Here is a 25,532-nt window from a genome sequence, read left to right as displayed (position 1 = left end):
ATAACCCATGCCAGTAAACATGTGTTCCAACAATTTCCCTCTGGTAATAATGTGGAGCAATACTGGAAATGCAGCATGAGGGTCCTAAGAACCATAAAATTCCAGTTTTCAGTCAGTCTTGACTTTCTTTACTGCTGCCGTCCCCCCAACCATCTTCATGTATCTCCGCTTGTGTCCCCCAGAACTACAGTTGTCCTTCAGTCATGATGCTGGCCGTCCCGGTAGCAGTGCGGTTCCTGCAGAGAGGCAACAGGGAGCTGAGCAGGAACATGTCGAGTTATCTCTCCCTGGCTGCCATCGCCAAGGCTGATCTGTTGGCCGAGCACACAGAGGCCATAACACTCAGTGTGCTGGGAGGTAGGGCACGCTCCTGCAAACGCACTATAAGTCACACTGTATGACAATGAATAGAAAGTGATGGGATGGTGTTATACATGTGCAGAGACATGTATATAAAAGGTGGTGATGTTTGTAATACTACAGATGTTCGGAAATAAGACACTGAGCAAACACAACCCAGCGTGTTCATGCACAAACACAAACACATACTGTTCATAAGTGTCCCACACTGAGTATCTTGCTGCTCTCTGTTAGCTCTGCTGGCATCCATTGTGTTGAAGTGCTACTAGCTGTGTTACCAGGCACAATAGACCATAAAACATAAACAGAGTCTGTGGTTCACAAATGAAAATGTATTTCATGAATATACTGCCTGCACCATTGTTATCAGTGAAGTCAGTATTTCCATTCAACATGTTTCTTTAATCTCAGTTGACACATTATAGTTGTAGAACTACTCGGTACGGCTCGACTCTACTCTGCTTGGTTTGGTATCAGGCACGTAGTTTTACGTTTCTATAGTACCTCCCCAACGTGGTCGTCATAGCACGGCTGCACAAAGCTGTACTGAATCATTAGAATCAGTTCATAGAAAAGATTAGTTCTGTACTTCCAGAGTGCAGACTCCTCCTGACACAGTCACTATATTCCTTGCCAAATGTTGGAGATTAACACATGTTTTCAGAATTTTGAAGTCTTTTTAACTGATGTACAGTTTGGCATTGTTCGGATTGATTCTCGTGTTGGATGTCACGCTCATTCACATTTTATTATTGGCTCAGCTCACTTGGAACCTCGCCAGAGTAGGTACCAAAAAAGCACCAGGTACCAGGAACTTTCCCTAATGGAAAAGCAGAATAAACCGAGTAGAGTCCTTAAACTTTGTCCTACCAAACATCAATACTTGTTGGTGCTATTAGGGCAAAGTGACACATAAATTGTGTTGTTTCCGTGATGTGCAAACTTAACTTTAACTAAAGGCTCTTGCATAAATGTGGTTTAAGTGTTCAACAGTTTTCTTGACAAGTTTCAGCCTCTCATACTTAGTGAATCTCGTCTCTCTGTTCCGTCTCTTCTTCCTCAGACAGAAACAGCTCTTCCTCCCCAGACAGGGAAATGTATGCTTGTGTTTGTGTATGGTTCTGGTAGAGCGGAAACAGAAAAGGAGCTGCAGGAAGAGCCGTGCAGAGAAGCTCCTCTTAGGATTCATGGCTGTCATTTGTATTTATTCAGTTGTTGATGGCTGACATGTGGGTTTGGCTTGTGCCACCCTTGTATGCTTTTACTGTTACCAGACCTGCAACAATGGGATCATCTGTTTCACAGAATTGGAGAAAGGAATTACAGATGTAGTCATTAGTTGTAGGAGGAAACCACATCTTTATCCTATCATAAGCTATAGTGAATTCAGAGTAATGATTACCAGCCCCATGAGGACGATAATGACGGTAAATAACAGCTATTACTAATCGACTGCTCCATGATGGTAATTCATACTGTATATAAATGGTACTTATTACGGGAAGAAAAGGCTGTGTTGTCGTGTGCAGGTAAACATGTCTTTGTGTGTGTGCTGCATAATCATTTTTCTTAAGCTGACTCTAATTTCTCTACTTTATGATCTGAATATAGAATGTCGGCTTAGTCTTGTCACTGGTGTGCTTTCTTTTGACAGATTATGTTTGGTTATGCCCACTGACGCTGTCAACAAATGTGTGCATTTATATTCCTCTCCTCCTCCCCATCCATCTTTTATTCTGCTTCATACAGCGTCTGTTTGAATTGGAAGCACCTTCAGTTCATGAAACAATGGGTGAAAACAGAGATACCCTGTGGTTACAGCCACTGGGAAAGAGCATTAAAATGCCGTTGCTCAGACTGCTGGCAAATAGAGACAGAAGCACCACAATCTTTCTTCAGGAAGTCGTAACATCAAATCAGTTAACATTATTTTTTATGTGCATTTTGGTTTTTCCTCTTGAAAATATTATTCTAAGTTTTCTAATGAAAGAAAGAGAAATATAATTGTGTCTTGTTAGGCCACAAAGATACTCTTTCTGCTTTTTTTTTGCCAGTTGGCATCGAAGGCATTACCTCAAACTGAAAGGTGCCTCAGAAACAAAACCCGTCTTTGTCCTTGTTGAACTTATTTCTTAATATTTTTTTACTTTTTCATCCAAATGGCACTATAAAGTTTATATCTGGCAAATGTCATCATCGTTTGTTGTTCAGTATTTCCAAGGTAAAAAAATAATGTGATTATGTGTGCACTCAAATATATGCCAAAGTCAAATTTAGTTTAGAAGCAAAGACAGAGAATCCACAATCGGTGTATCGGTGTCTCATTTAATTTGAATGTTTACAGTTGTAGTGCATTCCTGACTCTCAATCATGTTTGTTTTCAAACTTAGACCTAGAAATTTACAGCATGTTCTACAGATTTACTCCTCTCATAAAATCACTCTACAAGACTGTAGTTGAAAGAACACAGCATACAGTAACGTTGCCTTGTTTGTGAGGTCTGAGGAAATCATAGATCATTCGGGAGAACTGTGGTCCAGTTTGGGGCAATTGAGTTAAAGTGATGGTGGGGCTTGTATTTAACCTGGACTATGTCTCAAAAATGCACCCATACTGAGAGTGGAAAGAAGATATTAGAAAGTTATTCCAGCAATTCTTGCTGGAGGTCTTTATCATAGCAGGATCAGATTCGTGTTTTCTTGGCCAGTTTTTTTTAATGCAGCCCTGCTAGTTTATTCCCCACTGGACATTGCTGATCTACTGGGCTCTGAATATTTCAATCACTTGTTGCTATTTTAACAACCACTCTCCATTCCTCTGAAACTTCAAAAATAAACACAAAACCTCAAAGACACACACACACACACACATTAGGGGTGGGAATCACAGGATACCTCACGATACGATATGACAATTCTGTGATAATCAATATATTGCAAGACAATCATATAGTGATACATCACGATATCTGAATAAAAATAACACCTCTTATTTAGATATCAAGGTGATTAATAAAAGTGTTTTAATATTTTGTGCATCACATCCAATGTCTACGTCAAGTGTGATAATGAAAACCAACCCAAACCCGACAATTCTTGTCCTGTCCATCTTTGGATCCACGATATTTACTGTATGCCAGGCAGGTTTTCTCAAGCATGAACTACATAAAATCTTTTTCTCCACAGCAATGAAATGTCAAAAGTTTTCTTTTTGTAGTTCTTGATGCAACAAACTAGCATTATTTTGTATGTAGTATATCTGTATAAAAAACGTATATGTGATATTATCTTAAATTGATGAGTCAAATGGGTTTTGCAGCTAAAGATTAGTTTTATTTTGGTGGCGAGGCGGCGACATAAATGGCTCTTTTCAAAGTAAAGGTCGCAGACCCCTGGTCTAAGTGCAGAAAACAAAATGTGAAACTAAATGTGAACTATTCATTCACAACACAGAGAACAAAGTGCATAAAGCCCAGGTATTGAACATGGCTGGAGCATCTCTTAACGTAACTTTCTCCACCATTATCCCACTGTGAACTCCCTCTTCTTCGGCCAGGTAACTTCCACCCAAGTTTCCCTCATTCATTTGAGCAGCGACACCGCAAGGAGACATTTGTTAATTCAAATATCTATATTTGCCCTGGCCTATTGATGATTGTATTGCACGAGGAAAGAAGACGATATATCAGCAAACGATATTTTGACCCACACCTAACACACACACACAGTTGCCAGTAGTCCTCATGGGGACCAAAACCTGGTCATAACGAAGCAGAAACTCATTTCTGTGGACCTGGTTTGATACTGTGTATCTAGTGTCTATAGTGTTGACTAGTAACAGGGAGCTAACAGCAGGATAAAGTGTGAAAGTGTCATTGGCAGCTTCAGTAAACCACAGCTGAACTCAGTGGCTGTCAGATGTTATTCGAGCACACTCACACGTATGCACACTCACATCTGGTATGCGTTTGACCCCAAAGGGATTCGGAGGCAAGAGTTCCTTTTCCTTTCAGTAAAACCTAATCTTAACGTAACACTGCAGTGTGTAAAGTGTCAAAGTCATGTGTCAGAGTTCAATGTCTGTTTTTGCCCCACCTGTTGCAAAACATGTAGGTGCTGTACTTTGGTTTTGGGGAAAGGCTGGATGGATGAGGGAGGAGGCGTTTCTATTTTCATCAACAGGTCACAGTTTCAGAAAAGTGTGTGTTTATAAAAATGTGATTATAGCTGCAGGAGGAGCCTGTTATCTTCCACATTTAAGCTCCTATGATGTGTCACTGTAAACTGTGAGACACTGAGCAGCTACAGGCAAACACTGTTTTCATTTTTTTATTGACAAAAAAATCACCAAGAAGTGAGATTAACAATAGACTGAAATGTTTATTCATAACTCACTCTCCATTCATCCACTCATGTTACGTAAAATATATTTATGTACAAAATACATTCAGTTTTACCCTTTCATTAGAAAAACAAAAGCAATTTACAATTATAATACAATGCAACTTAGTTCATAAAAGATTAAATTGTGTAAACATTGTCCTCAGTTTCTTTATCACCCTTAAAAAACACTCTCTCTCTCAATCTCCACTAACATAATAACTTTCGGTAGTATCAAAAAAGGAGACATATATATCTTTAAACCTAAAATGAATTGAAAATTCAAACAAAAAAAAAACCTGGACTTATATAACTAATATGAATGTAAACAGTTTAATTGGGACACACGTTTGCAAATGTAAGGTCTTAAATGATTTCAATAATAAAAATAATGATAATTTGGATGCTTGTTTAAAGTCACTATTGGCCAGGCTTGAAGAGAAAGCAAATACAGCAGTTTTCATTTCCAAAGTTATTACATAAATCTCTACACATTGCATTACTACACATCATTAATGCATTTGTAATATTCCTCTGCTTTCAATCAACTTTTCAATCAGTCAAATGTTTAGCTTAAATGTACCTACAAGATAGCAAAGCTATAAACTAAATATTTGATGACATTAATGTCCTCCAGTAAAAGGCAGAGGGGAAACACATGATACAAAATGTGGATATACAAAGACGACAAACACATTATTACTTAAATGACACCCTGCGACACGTTTGAGATGACAATTTCTAAGTGTTTGTGACCACTCATTTCCCTCGTGATTACACTGTTTACAGCTCACAACTCATTCACTTCAAATGAAGCCGTTGGTAAATGCAGTTTTCTGCTACATTACACGTTTTCGAAGCTCAGTGTGAGCATGTGTGTGCACAGGTGTGACAAAGAATGCAGTGTGTGTGTGTGTGCGAGAGAGAGAGAAATAGCCTTAGTTCAGAAGGTTAGGTTAAAAAAATACACTTCAGTCTCTCACAGCATTGGCTTCCTCTCATTTGACCATATCCAGTAGAGTTCCTCGCAGCACAAGTGTTCATATTCTTAGCACTGAGGAGCAATGGATTTGAATAAAACACAATATAATAATTTCAAATTGTAGCTACGGAGATAGAAATGATGATGATAGAGTTGTAAGTTACTCTGAAAACATTGATGTTGCTGACAATTATGGTGATGATGAAAAGGACGATACCAGTGATAATAAAGTCTCAAAGAGTCTGCTAGTAGATAAACTGAGCGCCTCCGTGTGGCACCATCTCCGTCATGCCCCATGCCACTATGTTTCCTCTCTGCTCACAGCTTTGGCCATTCTGCAAAGCCAGCTGGGTAATCTCCTCCTCTGACAGCACCCTGTCCCACATATTGACTCCTGTCATCTTCCCAGCAAATGCCAGCTTGGCGTTGAAGCCTCCTTCAAACCCTGCCATGCCTCCCCCGCTGCTTGAAGATGGAGAGCAGCAGCCATTCCTCTCCTGGCCCAGCTGGAGTGAACCCCCATCTGGTAAAACGTGTCCCTCAGCCACTCCAGGAATATAGGCAACTTTTTTCCCACCTGCCCACAGGGTTGCAAGACCCTGATCAGATGACCAAGCCCCACACAAGTGGATCCACTCTCCTGGTTTCACCACACCTCGTGCTTCTACCAGGTGAGATTCTCCTCCGACCGTGAGGCGGGCAGAAGTTTGGCCAAGCAGCAGCTGGATCTCATATGGGTTGCGGCGGTTGCCGTAGGAGAACAGCACCGTTTTGTTGGAGATCGTCGTTGGCTTCAACCACATGCAGATGGTGAATGCAGAGATGGCGAGAGGGATATCTGATATGACGGAGGTGTAGATTCGATGGGAGCGCATTGGGAAGAGGAGACCCATCTCACAGCCTGTGCCACAAGAAGATGAAATGGTGTTTATTGTCAGTGAATTAATCCTATGCAACTACAGGTCAATTTTTATGGATGTGCTGGATGTCCTGAGAATACTGAATAGGTTAAAGTAACTAATGAACCCATTAACACCCCAACGTTTAAATGTTAATATGTAAACTCTATAGCATTTTATAGGGTTAAATTTAATTAAGGAGTCTTACAAAACATCAAGGGAGAGTATTCATTTAGGAATATGAATCTGACTTGGGGATTATAAATGAGCCTGTTAAACAAAGCCCAAAAACACAACATGTAGCTTTAAGGAAAGCAAACAAACCAGTATAGAGATGTAACAGTGGATATGAAGCAGATGAGAATAAGCGTTACCAAAGATGAGCAACAGTAAAAATGATCCTATGTTCACTGAGGATGCAAGAAAATGATGGGATTCCCAGGTATTTTGATGTGAAAGGCCATTTTCAAAACAATGAAAGTAAAGCAAGTTAAAATGATTTATCTGGACAAAGGTTTTAAATGTGTGCCTTGTCCTAGAGGTTTTTGTTTTGTACATCTTTACTGTAATGGAAGATGAAGTAATGTGAAATCAATATAACATAAAATATTTTAATGATACAGTATATAGTGGAAGCAAGAAACTGACAAAACTACTGGGCCTGAAATTGAGCCTTGTGGGACTCCACATAAAATGAAAGCTGGGGATCAGGCTCAGTTTCTTGTTTAACAACACAATGAAGAAAATTTTAATATTTCTACATCTAGTTTTTGTTTTATACTATCAGATTAAGCGTTTAGCAGATTAAGTGTCTGAACTCAACAGGCTGGGACTGCACATAATATGATATGCAGGTAAATGCCTGTCAAGCTGCAGTATATGAAAGCCTTTGGTTAAATGAGAGACAGTCAAAGTTCAGTTCATGGTCATTGATCATTTTTTTCCCTCAGGGTTATCTGATCCATTAGTTTGTCCTGCTGCATTTCATTCATCTTTCTTCTTTCTGTGTAAATGTATTTTGTGCAGAGGGGCTCTGTTGGAGGTTTAGTAGACATTACCAGCATGTATACTTCTGTTTTTTCCTGTGTTGTACTCATCTGCTTCCCTCACTACCTTCCTTTCCCTCTCTCTCCAGTTAGCAAACACATGACCTACCCACTAAAACAGAGGATACAAATATTGCTCTTACTTTAAGTTTCTGCCACTCTAAGAATAATGGAGCAAAGTATGTGTGTGCGTATCCATGATTGTTTCCATCTGGTTCTACTTTCCCATGGTGCTTTGGTGTGGGTTTTGTGGCCACCGGCAAATGATTACACCTCTGTCTATGTATGTGGGGCAGACTTACATTTCTCAACTCAAAGGGACCAAAGGGACGAAAGCCCTGGTCCTAATGAGGCAGAACCTAATTTCTAAGTTATTGGTTCAGGTTAGAGGTAAGATGTGACTTGTGGTTACAGGTAGGGAAAATGCTTTTTAGGCTGTCTAAATAAATGGAAGTCAATGCAGTGTTAAAAACAGTGTGTGTGTGCCTGCACTGTGTGTAAGAGATGAGTAATATGCAGTCGTATTTGATCAACTATAGGAAATGAAGTTGCCCAACTCACGTTTACAAGACTAAACTTATTTCAGGATCACTTACTCACTTAGCCACTAAAGTTACAGGTATTAGTCACTATTTATTTCATTGGTGGAGAGTAAAGCTGAGTACCAGCTCTGCTATGTCAAGCCTTATAGAGTCCCACACCAACTGTTTGTACATTATTCCTAACTTGTCATGCAGTTTCACCTCCTATAAACTTATATGCTTCTATAAAACTAAGTTTTTTTTTAGCAAGGGTACGAAATCAAAAAGTATGTTTTAATGTATTTATTTTTTGGTTTTATTTGTATATCACTCACCCCTTGAAAGACACAAGTATGTTGATTATATATATATATATATTATATTAGTATGTGAATAATAGGATCAGTTGCCCCTTGAGGATGATAACACACCTGGAGAAAGACAGAGGAAGTGGGAACGGTATTGACGAACAAACTTAAGAAGCATGATTAGTTGTTCAGAAGCAAGGTTTGACGGGGGGGGGGGGGGTCTCATTCTAATACTTCAAGTGTGACCTGAATGTGTCAACGCAGGAAAAAAATTAAGATGGAAAATTGTTGGATGGCTCTGTGGAGAAAGGTGAAGAGAAAGGATGAAGACAGAGGAGAGAAAGATGAAGCAAAGTACAAAGCTACACGAAGCAACACGTAAAGACAGACATGCTGATTGCTGATGGGAAGATTGATATCTTTACCTGCGGGTAGATATCTTTGCCTCAATGACCCCAGCACCTCCTCCAGCTCCCCCCTTGTCTGTTGCAGTGCAGCCAGCACCCCATCTAGAGGCTTCCCTTCTGGTGTGACCTCCTGCTCTGGGTGGCCAGCGCCTCCATTCTCTGCAAGCTGGAACCCTGTCTTTGTAGTCCTCCCCATGCCGGCTCCAGGACCGCTGGAGCAGCTGGTCTCCAGCTTGGTGAGTCGGGAAGCTTGTGCTCTTGCTGCGGAAAGCAGCTGATGCAGCATCGACTCCAGGTTGTTGGAATTCCCAACAGAATTCCCAGCAGCAGCAGCAGCAGCAGCAGCAACAGCAGCAGTGGCAGCAGAGGTCTGGTCTCCAATTTTGAGGCGATCGAAGGTTTCTTTGAGGCGAGCCTCAAGTTGCGAAGCCATCTTCATTCCTGCTGTCTCCACTGCGACTCCACAGGAACCTCCATACTGGGCAACAAATCTGACCAAATAGACCAATATATTTAATAAAGAACATAATCTGGCTTTGCTCCCAATTTATCATTGAATTGAAAATGAAATGAAGACGTAAGAAATTAACGTTCTTAACGCTGCAGTGCATAACTTTTGGTGTCTATGTGAACAATATTATTTATACGTGTCCTTCATCTGAACGTGTTTGCCATTTTGGGGAGCTATGGATCAGAGGTAGAGTGGGTCATCTTCCAAATGGAAGGTCGGGGGTTCGATCCCAAAGTCCGATGTGTCGATCTGTAGTGTAAAGCACTTTAGGTGGTTTACCATTTACTCTGTCAAGCAATACTATCAGACCTGACTGGGGGAGTGTTTGTGTGTGAAAGGCAACACGAGAGTATATCTAGTCAAACTGAGTTTTTGGAGCAGTAGGATTCAGTTCTGATTTATAGTTTTGTGTTGGCGCTTCTCCGTGTTCTCAGTCATACAGTTTGCAGACGTCTCAGTTTACTAGCACAATGTTGCTGTTGCCTCCGGCTGTCTGGACATAAAACGAATCACTTCCTGTGTGCAGCACAGGAATGTCACCAGGGGGCATGCGATCTAAATGCAGAGAGACTTGTGTGGAGCAGATAGGCTTAATCCGCATAATGTGAATTTACAAATGTCTTGTCACAATGTAACAAGACATTTGTTAATATGTAAAGTTTACACACTATAGTTTTAATTTTGCAATCCATTTGGTATTAATTCTAATAATCACTTTAATATAATCATAATCATCACATGTGATGAATATTCGTCATTAGAGAATCCAAACATTAAAATTGACAGAAATATACTTTGGGGATCTGCTCAGTCCTCACAGACCGAGTAGGTTCAGGCAACTTTTGTAAAAGCTCATTTATTCTCATTTTTAATTATTCTGACGTCTCGTTCCATTGTCCAACTTACTTGAGCATCTCCCCACGCAGTGACCCCATCTCCACCTTGATGATATCATCAGCATACTGAAGAAGCATGTTCTCCCTCATCTGGCTGTTCTCCAGCATGGAGAAGATTTTGTCCCACTTGGTCAGGTCTGATGAGCTGCAGGGCGGAGAGATCGGTGTGGCTGCAGACCAAGATGGTGGAAATAGAAAGAGTAATGTGAAGTTATTTAACAGAAAATCAAACCCTTGCTGTATCTGGTATATGTTTTTGACAGGAAACACGTTTAAACACTGTGTCCCCACGAGACTAAATTGTACCCATAGTTCTTATAGGGAAGTATATTATTACCAGCCTCTAGTTGGCAAAATCATGGGAAACCTTATCCAGTAATGAGAAATGTGTCAGACACACTGTTCCAATTAGCTTTTGAGCCTGTTTATACCTGCAGAGGTATTCTAGAGAGAAATCATCACAAGGCTACAGGATTTGTTTTGGCTGCCTGTCCCTGAGGTTCAAAGTGAATTAGGCTGAATGTTCGTGCACTCTGCTCCACATGGCTCACCAAACAAGCAGCTCTGGTCTGACAGTGGTTTATGAATGATTTGGAAGCATGTGGGAGTGAGCTGAGTGAAAAGAGACCTCCTGGAGTATGATTTCATTTGATTGGATCTTTGACCATCAACATGCGTAAAGAGTGGCACGCAGCGCCGAGAGCTTTGAGTGGTTGATAAGACTGGAACAATTGTGCTATAAGTACAGTTCATTTACCATTACATTTTTACCAGTTTCAAACCCATTTAGTGTCTTAATTTCATACAAGTGCATAGTGAAATATGTTTGTGAGCTTTTGGACAAAAAGAAAGAAAAGCTGTGATGCCAGTTTTGCCCAGTGAGCACGAGGATGGGCGTTCCCCGTGAAGACACACCTCTTCATAGACGTGAATGAGCTTCTGAGACTTTCCCTATGAGTCAGCACTTTCTATCAACACAATAAAACGCCAATATTGCCAATAGAATGTCAGATAGATGAAGATTTAGTTTTACTCCTGAAAGATTGCTGAATAAACCATTCATACTAGTTACATACATGTTACACGTTTCCACAATGCATACCCGTGCTATTGACGTGTATTGAACCTTTGATATTTGTTATATTAAAGAAAGTAGATATATATAGTTATTGAATGTCTGTCCAGCCCTAATGTATGTGTAATGTGATTTTATGAGAGCAGGGGTTTGGAGACATTACTGCTGGTTAACATGTAGTCTGCATTCTGAGTTCTGTTGTCTTACAACAGAAAGAAACAAAAAACCTTTCTATAATACAAAACAATGATGTTGTGAATTTGCTAAAGATTGACCGCAGTGTTTGTGACTGTGAGTTTTCAGGACATTGACCAATGACCCCACACGGTCTGTTGATAATACTTTATAACCAAGTCTTGTTTTAGCCTGCCATTCTCTTTATAATGATCTGTTTCCTGGCCTCTCTCATGTTGCCCTCATTCATTTAAATTCCACCGAGAGATTGTGAGATTTGAGCAAGTCAGGATGAATGATCTGTGTCTTCCTCCAGGCTGTGACCTGTGTTCTCCCCTCACCCACCTGCACAAACACTGTACTTAACTCAAATGATATGACTTTTTTTCTCCGTAGTCTAAAAATACCAACTAAGATTTTTTACAGGCTTCTTTGTCCTTCTTGTCCCGCCCATATTTTCCTCCCACAAACAATCGAATGTTGTAATTTATGTGCTTGTACAGTAGTTCTGCTCTCGGTCATTTGTCTGAGCCACTCTCATTGTTGCCTTGTTTCATTCAGGTTTAACATCACATCACCACATCTCAATCATCACATCTTAGTCCAAACATGAAAGGAAACGCTGATGCTTCCCCAAACGAGATTTTCCTGATGAAGTGTTTCTCCCAGATGGGGATCTGTCATTCAAGCTGTAATCTGTCTCAAACTCTGTCTCTACAGACTGCACTGTGGCATATTGTCATTGGTTCTCTTTGTCTCAGTTTCCTTCTCACAGAAGATTATCAATCACTCATAATAGATTTTAGTGTGTTTTTAGTATGTGTTTTATCCTTCAGTTGTAGTTGCCAAAGCACTAGACAACTTTCTCAGACTTGGCGTTGAGTAAAGTGTCTGTTGCTGCTGCTCCAATTTTAAATATACACAGCGATGAATTAAATGTCACCTCTTGTACACAAAAACATAAAATACTCTTATACAGGAAACGGATGACACACACCAGGATTAAATTAAAGTGCAACTTCACATCTTGATCGGATGAACGCATACATGTAGCTTAATACTCACGTTCTGCTGTGTCTTCCACTGGGATTGCATTGAAGTAGTTGTCCTCATAGTTGACCTCGATATTATCCTCGTATGCCAGAAGCAGACACACGCACAGCGACAGGATGCACGCTGCCTGGGGGAGCCTCCACTGAAACATGCTGCTGCTGCTTCTGCTGCTCAGTGTATGTGTCTGTGTGTGTGTTAGAGAGGAAAATGTGTTACAAATCTGGTGAGATTTAGGAAAGATACTCTGAATACCACTTTTTCTGTGTGTGTGTGGTGTGAGAAGAAGATGCTGTCAGGTTGTGCGTGTGTGTGTGTGTGTGTGTGTTATTATCTCTGCTGCTTCTCTGTGTATGTCTCTGTGTCTCACTCTCTAAAGCACTGCAGGTCCACCACCCACTTTTTCAACCCTCACTCTCTCACACAAATTTGTCCCTCCCCCTCAGTGACATCCCTCTCTCTCTCTCTCTCCCTCTCTCTCTTTATCAAATGCTGAGCAATGTTTTGGCTACAAGTCTGGCCATACAGAGATGTCCAGCAAAAGAGAGATGGATGCATGGGATACACAAACACACAATTTTAGTTTTATTTTAATATTTACGACACAAAACGGTTCAAACTCATGGGGTGTATTTTAAGGGAAAGAAGAAATCCTTGTGGATACATTATAAGAACAGAAATGCAAAAGGCAAAGAGGTGCGTCTCCTCGCTGTGAGCAAGGCAGTGAGTAACACTTCGTTGGAGGTAGCCTCCATGTCGTAATCAGTTACAACTGCTGCTCCTGTGACTCACAGGGAGAGGGAAAGGGGGAGAGGAAAGCGGTAATAGTCGGGGGGAGGAGGAGGAGGAGGAGGAACACAAACTTTTCTGATTTTTGCCCCATGCAGAGACACTGTGTGTGTGTGTGTGTGTGTACACCTTTTAACCCTTTTCCCCAAACTTTTTCTCTCCGTGAGGACAAATTGTGCTGGTCCTCAAAACTTTATATGGTTTTTGAGGGTTAAGACCTGGGTTAGGGTTATAGTAAGGGGCTAGGAAATGCATTATGTCTACGACTGTCCTCACAAGAAAAACTCTGTGTGCATCTGAGGGAAGTTTGAATGAAACCCAGACATGAAAAGTTACAAAAGGGGTTTATTGTTCTCCTGCTATGCCTGTTTATTTTATTTATTTGTCACCCTCAGTCGGTTCGTGTGTGTATCTGTGAAGTCTTTGGGACCTTTTCTGGCATAAACGCTGGCCTTGTCAGGACCAGTCGTTCAGAAACAAACCTGGTCCTAATGAGGCAGAACCTCATGTCTGAAGAACTTTAAGTTTAGGGCTAAGATGTGGATTGTATTTATGTCAAGGTTAGGCTTAGACATGAAGTGGTTATGGATAAGGTTCGGGAAGTCAATGTAGCGTCCTAAGAAGAAAAGCTGCGCAAACCTGTGTGTGTGTGTTAAAATGTCTTAGTAGTTTTTGTGTGTGTACTTTCACGGGAATGGAAATAGTGATTCCCTCCTGGGAATCCAGAGTTCACCCTCCCTTTCCCTTTCCTTTCCCCCCATCTCCATCTTTGTGTGCCTGTGTCTCTCTCTGTCACTGTATTGTTTCTGGCAGGAACATTAACTCTTCAATCAACAATGAATAGAAGACTTTGGTTCATTCCATGAATGCATTAATAATAAATCTCTAGTGTGATGATTTAAATGGATGTGGGAGGAAGTATGATAGTAATATGATGTTACTAAACAAGCAATAACTGAACAATAGAGACCTGAGATATAGTCAAGAGGGCTGTGCCATTTACCACACAGAGGTCTGTAACAATCTGGCCACAAGTGACTGGAGAACCAGGGAATAAGTAGGTGCTTGATGAAGGGATTGAGAGCAGGTGTGCTCCCGCCGCAGGTGAACTGATTGCATGCAGAAGAAAAAGGGGAGGAGGCGTAGGCGGAGATGAAGGCGGAGCATGACAGACACATCAGAAATTAAACTAGTTCATCTATATTTTTTTCTTTTTGCTCACTCCCGACGATTGATTGAAAAAAAAAATTGATTGAACATAGAGATTAAGAATTAAGCATATATATATATATATATATATATATATATATGCACAAACTAAACTAAATTAGTTTAACTTGGCGAAATAGATAATAATTTGTCGACATGAAATAGTTGTATAAACACTGGTTTTACCAATAACATTAATCAGAGCCAGGGTCATGAGTGTAAGGGGAGGTCACACTAAATACTTGACACTTCAATCTCTGAGAAAATGTTATTTTAAAACTGCATATGTGTTTTCTGGATGTGTTCCACTATAGTGATAGAGAAATAATTATACTCTGTGGTCATTATAGCGTTACTACAGCAACAAATCTAAGACGTTTGTGCAGTACTATAAATAAAAAAGTGAAACTATGATGTAGTGAAACTCAAAGGTAATTATAGGATTTAAGGGAGTTTGAGAACAATGTAATTCACCTTTGTATAAAGCATTTGTATTTAACAAGTTGAATGTCACAATGTTAGTTTTCTTTTCTTTTATTCACTTATCCCAAAAGAGGCTGTATAAGCACACATTGCAATTAGACCACAGTTCTCACAGTTGTGAAAACAGAAACCTGGACAGGACGGGTGTTTGGTCCTCTTTTCCAATACATAAACAAACAGCATAGAGCTGACATAATCAATGGTTATAATCTTTCAATGGATAGCACATTTCTATCACACATCAGCTATGTCATTATTCAAGATAAAGCTGTATTTGCACTGAAAATATATTAATAAAAGCTTTTTTTTGCTGGAAAAGACAATGATTTGTTTGAAAGGCATCAAAACAGAGAGCGAAGCTAACAAATGAAAGGCAGAAACTTACAAAGACACAATCACGCATGCATACACGCTGTGTACGAGCGCGAGCAATGAAAATGTTTCCACGTTTTGACTAATGTCTGCCACCTGAGATTGGCCCCGAGCCAGCTGGAGACACATCATAAACATCAGGCTTGCAGAGAAATCACTTCAGTGTGTGCGTGTACAGTGTGTACATTTTTATGTTAAGTATATCGTGTGTGATTTCCTCGAATAAACATTTTCTGATGAAACCCTGACATAGAAATGGAAAAGTTCTCTTGCAGGACTTGAACCCTCACGGTTCAGTCGGCTCCACTGCCTGTTCTAATCACCATAAAACTTAATATCAGCGGTTTGTACCTCGTGGTCAGTAGCTCGGTCTGTTCTGTGTTACTGGACCAAAGGGAGAGCTGTGCCCTGCCAAACAGTCAGAGATGGAGAAATGAAAAACTGATTGATGACTGATGAGATCAAAGAAGCTAATACAGAAGTTCCCAGTGAGGGTGTTACATTAATGCTATTAGTTTCATGTTTTTTGACTTGCAGAGACAAGAGGCTGTCAATCGATTAAAAAAATTAACTAAATAATTGCAGGATTATTGTTCGCCACAGCCTCCATCTTGTCCTATCCCTTGTGTCCTCTTCTGTTAACGCCAACTGTCCTCATGTCCTCATTCACAACATGCATGAACCTTCTCTGTCGTCGTCCTTTTGTCCACCTCCATCTTCAACATCCGTTTTTCCCCAATATAGTCACTCTCCTTTCTCTTCACGTGCCCAAACCAATCTCAACCTTCTCTCTCTTACTTTATTTCCAAACTGTACAACCTGAGCTGTCCCACATATGTTCACTTATCCATCCCGTCCTTATCCTCCAGAACATCTCAGCATCTTAATCAATCACATCTTTTAATAAAGAACTAAAGTGAAATCACAGAAATCATTTAGATTCAACACATTTTTAAGTTCAGAAAAAATACTTTCAAAACGCATCTTGAAGTTCAAACGTTGATTCTAAAACTGTCCGTGTGCATATGGATTTAGGTTGTGAAGTGCATTGTTGACATCTGGCCGGCTGCTATGGCGTGGACTTTTTGATTAATGGAGTGTAAAATATTTTAATGCATCAATCATTTCAAGTCACATGTACATGTGCTGCGCTCTGGTAAGAGGACCCCCTGTCAGAGTGCAGTCATGTTTCATACGGGCCTAAATTCTTGAAATCATTTCCACCGTGTTCCAACAAAAATACCCAGAATCCCAAAGATATGGGCTTTGTGAGGGTCGTTTCCTACATTTTGATTTGACAGTTTCTCTCCGCCCTCACCCACCTGAGAGTTAGTCGAGCTACGTGATATGACTTGAGGGACGCACGTGCATTAAAATCAGCACTATATGGAAAACAGGTTTAAGTCGTAAAGCCCTCCAAAAAACATCCGTCTGGATGTCGTTTGTGCTGAGCGCTGCAGATTTGTGCGTTAACCTCCCCGAGATACACGTTCAATGTTAATGAGTTTCTCTTGGCAGGTTGTGCACATTCCTGTCTTTGTCCAGAAATGATTGTTAGATTAAGTCATCATGAAAAGAATCACGAGTTGCGGGCCCTCGTAATATCAGTTTTAACTCTTTTAGTATGAAATAATGTTCTTTCTTTTTTTTTACTTTCTTTGACTGATTACTTCAAACAGCTGTTAGCTCTTGTTTTTGTTTGTCCTATGTGGAAAATATGTGGGGTTTTTTTTGCATTGTTCAACTCTGTTTCTTCTCTGCCGTCACGTACCGCTGTTCTTGATCTTGCTGTCTCTGGGAGCTAAAATATTTTTGCTTCATATTTAAAAAAAACTGTATACGTACTGAGATATGCATGTGCAGCTTTAGAGCCATACCTTAGTTGTATTTATTTACTTTTCTATTACACCGTACTAGCACTACTTCACTCGACTCTACTCAGTTTGCGTCATGTCGTTTTTTTCCAGACTCAGTTAATTAAAAAGATTGGTTCACAGAATTGTTCAGCGCTTCCTGTCTGACCAGCGCACAGACTCTGTCTAACACAGTCACTGAACTAAAATACGGCCAAACGGGTTGTGATTCAATTTTTAAGTGTTTTTAACTGATCTACAGTTGGGCATTGTTTGATTACTGTGTCAGATGTCGCGCTCATGACTATTCCAGTGATGACAGTCTTTTCCATGATACAGCTCTAGCACTACTCGACTCTACTCTTTTTTTTTTTCTTTTCCATTAATCAGTGGCTGGCAGTCTCTAGACATCACAATTTAGAATTAGCTCAGCTCAATTGAAACGTCGAACAAAAAAGGGTTAGGGTTAGGGTTAAAAGAAAACAAGACATCAATGGTTTTGCTATTGTAATATTTCTTTTTTTTCTTCAATATATACAGTATATGAAGCAAAGTGAGTGAAAATCATTTCTCCTATGACGCAGACTATTTAGTGTCCTCTTGGTGTCTTAATCTGCCCCTGTATTTCTATATGTGAACAGCAAAAAACAAGTATGACTTTAAGATAGCAAACAGTTAAGGACTCGATGAAGTGAACTTTCTCCAGGATTCGTTTTCGTGTCTCAAATTTCTATTCTAATGTGACATTTGGAAAATGTGCACACTGTCGGAAAGCCATCAGGTCCTCGTCTGCCTCTTCACATCATGCTAACAATAGTTTGACAGTCTCTGCAGATCAGTCAGCGGATTGTTTTTGTCTTTTCGTGGAAAATGTGCGTGCAGCCCTTCAAGAATGTCACCTTTGTGTGCTGAAGGATTGAAGGTCATTACAGGATATTTAACAAAGATTTGTCAGACGTGGGTTTGCTGGAAGTGGAATGAAGGCATGACGGCCAGATACTGTGCGTCTCACACACACACACACACAGAAGAAGATTTAAGTAGAGGACAGAGTGGGAGTCAAGTGAGGCTCTCATAATAAATTGGTTATCACACGTATATACATTCATGTGTGTGTGTGTGTGTGTGCGCCTGAGGGCAGAGTAGACCAGTGGCTAAGAACAGGTAAGCTCTTCAAATCCATGTGAGCGTGTTTCTGTGCAGACTCCCGTCCGCTCTTGCCTTTTAACATTCCTCTGAACAGACCTGCAACTGCTACCACATCACTTTTATGGTTATTACTATCTCTCTCTTTCTGTACATAAACTATATCTGTCTCCTTGAACAGTGATTTGTAACAGAAGTTAGGGATGAAGGAGTGTTTGTGTAATGCTATACAGTATAATCCCTGATTAAAGGGAAGAGAAAGGGACTTAAAAAGAGCCAGTGACTATCTCCTAAATATTTATGTGCGCTCCTCTCCTTGACTCAGCGCAGTCAGGTTCCTCTGTGTTGATCAGTACCAGCCGTCTGTCTGTGCATCCTCTGAGCGCACAACCTGCGCTTACGGTGATTTATGGCTGTGTGTGCGTCCCCCGTTGTGTCCCGGGATTTATTTCAGATCCTGTGAGGTTTTATCAAAAACGACAAATGTGCACCCCATGTAGTTAGATTAACTTGTTTTCAACAGTGACCCGTTTGACTTAAAGCGCGGTCAATGCAGAGGCAACTATTTAGAATACATTCTGTGCATGGGAGTAATAAAATGAAAATTGAACTGAAGACGGCTGGACGCAAGTTGAACTTGTGTCTCAGCAGGTGTGATTCTTTTTTGGGAGTAATAAAGTTATGGTCATATATCAGTCTCCACTTTTGCTGATACATGTTGGAGAGAATTGCACAAAAAACATTTACCTTCTATTGCACTGTGTATAGGAGTAGCTTAGTTTTGTTGCACTCTTTTCAGTGGCACAGTGGGTCATTTTCGAACTTGAAGGTCAGGGTTTGATCCCAAACTCTCCTCGTCTACATATCTTTGTGTCCCTGGGCAAGACATCTTATCCCAAATTGCTGCCGGCTGTAATGGCAACATCATTAATGATAATGTGATAGCTGTATTATAGTATAAGTACTGTATGTGTAAAACTCTGTACCAAGTCTAAATCCAGACCATCTAATGCTAAAATAAGTGTCCGCTTGCTGTAGCTTCGTATAATATTAAACTATACCACCTTAATCAAACACCTCCTGCATCAGTCCCTCACTCCTTTTTCTGCTTTTGTTCACGGTAACGTTTGTAATCAGCTCCCAGAACCCCAGTTTAAAATTAAATTTAAAATATCTCTTGCTGCCTGGCATTTGGTCCCATGTAAGACACAAAGGCCATTGTTTGAAAATGTTAAAGAGTCCTTGTTCAGCAATGTGAATCATTCAAAGATGTTTCTTACGTGAGTCAATAGCTGTTGGGTAATGCTGTGGGTTTTGTTGTTCTGTGTGCGTTATTTTATTTTTAACAAACACCATTATTGCCAGTAATGCGTCACCACTGACGGGGAAATCTTGTGCGTGTTTTCAGAGGAAAATGAAATGCACCACAGACAAATTAAAGGGAATTCCAGCCTCACACAACCTGGGTCTTATGTCTTCGTGGTAGCAGTAAAATTATAGTCACACAAGTTAATTAGTGAGATCTGGAAATGTGTGGCTTCAGACAAGAAAACACAGGAAACAGCAGTCAGACATGTTTGGCAAACTTGTTTAGAGGAGGATGTGAATGGTAAAAAAAAAGAAATTGAACAGACTGACTTGTAAAGGTTTCACACTAGAGCTTAAATCAAACTGTCATTTAATCTATAAAATGCAGAAAATACTGTTCCATTGCTTCCCAAACCTCATACTGACGACAATGTGAACAGTTGTTTATGTTGGGGGAAAAACATTTGAAATACTCTTTAAATTGACGTCTCCATATCAGTATTTTAAAATCTCTCTCTCTGTGTTTCTCTTTCTGCCAGGTAACCCCATGCTCCTGCGAGTGTTGCCATCGGTTTACCCCAGACAACCAGATACCATCCACCGTCACCTAGGCAACCTCACTGCAATGATGCCCCAGCTGGAGTCTCCAGAGCAACACCACCTGATCAGGCTCATTCAAATTGTTGCAGAACAACATCCACTCGTGAGTGTTTTCGTAGTTTTACGTTTGAAGCAAAACAAAATGCACTGTGGGTGAAGTAACTGTCACATCTGCTCAAGGGGCTAAAATGGGGGGTAAAAACCCTTAGGGTAATATTTTATTACTATCACTTTACCAGCAATTCATATACAAACTATAATTTGTCGCCTTGACTTATAAACAGTTATGTCTTGTAAGTCAGGGATGAGTGTCTGTGACATATTTGGATAACTATGAGCTACGTATTATATGTGGCATTTCCATAAAGTAAAACCATGAATTCAACATGTTAGCGTTAAGCTGTGCCATGTTTTGCATTGAGCTCGTGTGAACATGTAGAAAAACATCCACAGGAACACGGTCACACGTAAGTAAATACCTCAGTGAAAGTGGTTTTCACAACTCTCAATAGGAATTCCCTCAAACCTGCGTGTTTTTCGAGCACAGCTTCTTATGTTCAACGCGAAAGGGGGAAAGTACCGCATACCAGTGAAAACAGCACATGGTGATAAAACATGGATAGTCTCACGCTCATGTGAAGCACTGGAGGAAGAAAACTCACCATCTGGAGTTATTCTAATTTCCACCCCCCACAGAGACACACACAGACACACACTGCACACACACTCACACAAAGTATTTCCGTTGTGATTGAGGCTGCATGCGGTTACCAGATCTTTTTCATATTTATAGTTGCTCCCTGGAAGAAGGACAAATTAAAATGACAGTGATCAATTAAGAAACTCTAATATTAAATAACTTTAATCCATTGATCAAACTTTGCCTCCCTGAGGAACAGATGGTGTTTGATTTCGGCAGGATTATAAGAACAAATGCACGCTCAGCAGGGGAGCTGCAGTGATGGTAATTGTCAGTGTGATCCAGTAAAGATAATGAGGAGGAAATGCTCGTTCACTCAATTTTTCCAGACGGTCCTACAATCAAGCTTTTGTTTCTTATTAGTCACCAGGCTCTTCGTTGCACACTGGGACACACACAGTGGCAGGATTTCTTATAGTCATAATCAAAAGCCCTGTTTTATTTTGTGTCTTTCAATGCAGATGTTGAGCCCTCAGGTGCCTTTGCTGGTCGGTTACCTCGGTGAAAAGTCTATGACAGAGGCCGTGTTGGGCGTGCTCGTAGACGTGTCACAGGCCAGCCCCTCCTCACTGGTCAGCTTCCTCCCGGTGCTGAGGACTGTGGGACAGCAATGCTCTGCTCTCCTGGGCCATGTGGCCAAAATCCACAGTGCTGTTGGCATCATCAGTGAGGTACAAACACACAGCAGAGACTTACATTGTTCATTCCAAACTGAACAACGTTTTGAAATGTACACAAACGGCAAGAGGGGGATGAATGCAAACAGATGTGGGTTAATTTCAGTGACACATGTTAAGAAAATTAACTTTTTCTTTCCCAAGTTTCAAATTAAGGAATGTGAGGAGAGAGAAGAAGGAAAACAGTGAAACTGTTGCACAAAACTACATGTAAACAAATGTATGTATTGCCAGTGCATTGATTCAACAAAGACAAGCTGTCATTACGTAAAGATGGCATGAGAATAATGTTATAGTTCTGTCTGACACATACAAACACATATTCACACACTGAAACAGACAGTAGTGATTATTTTATCACAGGTTTGGTTCCAGAGAAGATGACTGCTGCTGCCTGAGTCTCTCTGATACAAGCACACGCTGAGCCACCAGAGGAGTCCAACACTGCTGCTCTGAAAAGAGCTCATTTAAGGGAACATTTAAGGAGCAGTGTAGCCATAACACTATTAGATCTTCTAGCACTAGAACGTCTTGTGCTGACAAAAGAATAAACTGTAAAAAAAAAGTCACCAGATTAGTTGCACAACCACTGACTACAGTTCTTTTTCAGCCATCTCCATAGTCAAGGGCACCATTGTGTGCAGTGCCATCTTTGACATTGTCTGGATAACAAATGGATATACAGTATATACCTAAACAGGTACAGCAGCAGTATAAACAAATGTGACTTTCATTTGTGCACACATTGTTGATTAAGTCTATCAGCTCCACGCAGTTCTTTTCTGTGTTTCTCAGTCGGGCAGTGTTTTGATCTCATGTCGCTTGGGGACATTCCTGTGCTGCACACAGGAAGTGATTTGTTTTACATCACGACAAACAGTCGGACGGACGCAACAGTAACATTATGCTCGTGAAGTAAGGCAGCTGCAAAAATGTTGGTGTACAACTGAGAACACAATGAAGTGTCCGAGAACAGTTTGAGATCAAGGCCACAGCATTATGTGGCGTGGTTTCTGTTCACAAAGACCAAACAGAGGCAGAATAATAATGATAACAACAACAACAGTAATTATAATAATAATAATAATAATGTCTCCCTGGTGTTTTAATCTCAAGTACCACAAGAAGAGATCTAAAATAGATTGGGAGCCAGTGCAGAGATGCCAACACAGAGCATGAGCTCTCGCGTGCAGACGTTCTGGACTAACTGTTAAGTCTGGGTGAGATGTAGTGTGACATTAGGCAGGCTATAAGCAAAAGTCATTAGACACCATTATTAGATAGCCATCACTCTTAGGATCTACAACGTGCACATTTGTTGACACGTTTTCCATCGTTCTGCATTCATCATCCAGATCCTTGGATCTGATTGGTTGTAGGTCTATCTAATTGCGTACAGAGGCATTTTGATCTATATCTGTTGGTCACACTTGCATGTGGGAGGTGACTACACCCTCGTCCAGACTCAATCTCCAATGAGAGTGAGTTGCATTCTCATGGCAACTTTATGTTGTGCAGCATTTATTATGTGTTTCAGGTATTTACATTTGAGAGTACGACTATATCACCACAACTCCCATTGCAACTAATACATTACTCAGCGCCCAAGAGAAATAAAGCTAACATTAGATTAAATAAAGCTGACTTTGTCCTGTGAGCCTCACTCTGGCCAAACCCCAGGCTGTCCTGCAGACTTGACTCATTATCCCCTAATTACCCTTCTCTTGTAGTCAGAAGTGTTTTAGTGACTGTGACAGGAACCCTCTGCTCAAACGCTCGAGCTGCTAAGTACAGGTTAATTAGCGCAATGGCTTGAACAAACCGCAAAGGTGGCATCGCTGTGGGAAATGTGTGTGAGTGACACGGGCCGAGGTTCTTCAGAAAACACACGAGCACACAGAGGGTGAGCCAGTGAATCCTGTCTTTGTAGCTGATCTTCTTTCTTTCTCTGAGGATGAAAATAACTTGACCTTAACCTTTGATGGCTGGTTGGCCCACAACCTCAACAACTATTTGACGCATGTCCATGAGATTTTGCATCACAGAGAGAGAGAGAGAAGTGCAGTGTTTTCATAATTCTGTCAGTTAAAGCACCCTCCTACACACCCCTGCAGGTTTAGAGCATGAGATAAATGGGTTAACTGATGTTGTACAGACATAAAATGGAATACATGATTTGTAATGACGGGTCAGATGAAGTCACAGATCACAGACCCTCCGAGGTGTGTGTGTGTCTAAAGATATGACAGCGACAGCAGGACACGCCGAGGGTTCCCACTCTCATTTCCTCAGGGTCCATTTAAAGTGGTGTAATAACAATTTTGGGAAATTAACCAAAGGGGGAAAATACATCATCTGTCTGTAAATAAGGTAATAAGGTGCACCCCACACACAGATGTATAGTCTTATGTATGTATATGTATGTATATACATACACACACAGAAATCATGGATCTGGAAACCATAATATCGTTTTCTATTACTCCAGGGCAACCTTTCTTCCAAAAGTTCCCTTCCTCCTCTTCTTGTCCAAAAACCTGCCAATCCAGCTTAGAAACACACACACACACGCATGAGCACAATTGGTCGGACCATAGTGTCCTGTCTTTCTTCACATTGGAACCATTTGATAAATAACCCGTGTTTTTCTGGGAAATGCCCCTGCAGAGGCCTCCTGGTGATGGCAGTGGAGAACGCCTCCTGTGGGCTTGTGTTTGTGCCCCCCCCCACACACACACACACACACTTGATTCTAACAGGATTGCACAACCCTCACTCTCTGGCTTCCTTCACCTCCTTAAAGAAGTTAGTCTATATTGTTCATGACATGATTAAACCACAGTTCTAACTTAGATCTATGTACTGTAACTAATAAATACTTATATGGATAATGATAGGCTAAAATGATTTGATTTTCCTGTTGAGGTAGATACAGATAAGACATGATTCAAGTGGTGTCTCAGTGGGAGAGCAAGTCGTCTTTCAAGTGGAAGGTTGGGTGTTTGATTCCACTGGACTACATGCCAATGTGGACAAGACACAATGTGGGCGTATTTCCACCGGCTCTATGCCTCGCCTCGCCTCGGCACAGCACGGTTTAGGTTGCATCTCCACTATAAAAAAGTACCTACTCAACGTGGGCGGAGTCATCACTGCACGGCTGCATGAAACTGCGGTGACTTCATTTTATACACGACACACACACAAAAACAAACGAGTGACCAGTGACTCCTGGTAGTTGTTGGAGATTAACCCACGTTTTTAGGATTGTTAAGTAGTTTTAACTGATCTACAGTTCGGCACTGTTTGGCTTGATTTGTGTCTCTTCCTTTGACGGCACTCTGGCCAGTCAGTGGCCGGCAGTCTGACCAATGATCGCATAGTACCTACTCAGCACACTTTTGGAACCTCGCCGGAGCAGGTACTGAAGATAGTACCTGGTACCAAGTACTATGCTAGTGGAAACGTTACTGAAAGCAAGGCGAGGCGAGTAAAGCCGATAGAAATATGCCATTAAACCCATGTAGCTCCTGACAGCGCGTGAATGGATGTGAAAGATCTGTGATAGAAAATACGCTGCACGTAGATGCACTTTATGAATGAGTGAGTAAATGGATTTGATTGGGTGAATGACAAAACAGCTTTGAGCGGTCATCAAGACAAGAGAATTTGGAGTTATTAGCATCGAATTTATGGTCTTTGTATGTTTTTGTTCTTATCCACTGTAATAAGATGAACAATAGCCCCAAAAACCTTTACCTGTCATCCTCACCACAATTTTTAAAGC

The 25,532-nt window shown here is 40.8% G+C and overlaps 2 protein-coding genes across 2 annotated transcripts in view; one reads left to right on the top strand and one right to left on the bottom strand.

Moving 5' to 3' along the window:
- Nucleotides 1–25,532, top strand: part of veph1 (ventricular zone expressed PH domain-containing 1) — a 71,064-nt gene that overhangs the window by 9,360 nt on the left and 36,172 nt on the right. The window contains exons 4-6 of the mRNA XM_058633815.1: nucleotides 183–357; nucleotides 20,308–20,471; nucleotides 21,530–21,739. Of these exons, the coding sequence (XP_058489798.1) occupies nucleotides 183–357; nucleotides 20,308–20,471; nucleotides 21,530–21,739 (549 nt within the window). The remainder of the gene's footprint in view (nucleotides 1–182; nucleotides 358–20,307; nucleotides 20,472–21,529; nucleotides 21,740–25,532) is intronic.
- Nucleotides 4,720–12,994, bottom strand: ptx3a (pentraxin 3, long a). Its single transcript, XM_058633816.1, has 4 exons — nucleotides 12,624–12,994; nucleotides 10,320–10,479; nucleotides 8,921–9,393; nucleotides 4,720–6,622 (listed from the first exon to the last, which is right to left on the bottom strand). Exons 1-4 carry the CDS (start codon nucleotides 12,760–12,762, stop codon nucleotides 5,967–5,969), a joined length of 1,428 nt encoding a protein of 475 aa, XP_058489799.1. The 5' UTR covers nucleotides 12,763–12,994; the 3' UTR covers nucleotides 4,720–5,966.

Source organism: Solea solea, chromosome 7, assembly GCF_958295425.1.
Source record: "Solea solea chromosome 7, fSolSol10.1, whole genome shotgun sequence".
NCBI classification, from domain to species: domain Eukaryota; kingdom Metazoa; phylum Chordata; class Actinopteri; order Pleuronectiformes; family Soleidae; genus Solea; species Solea solea.
This window is presented reverse-complemented; position numbering and strand designations above follow the sequence as displayed.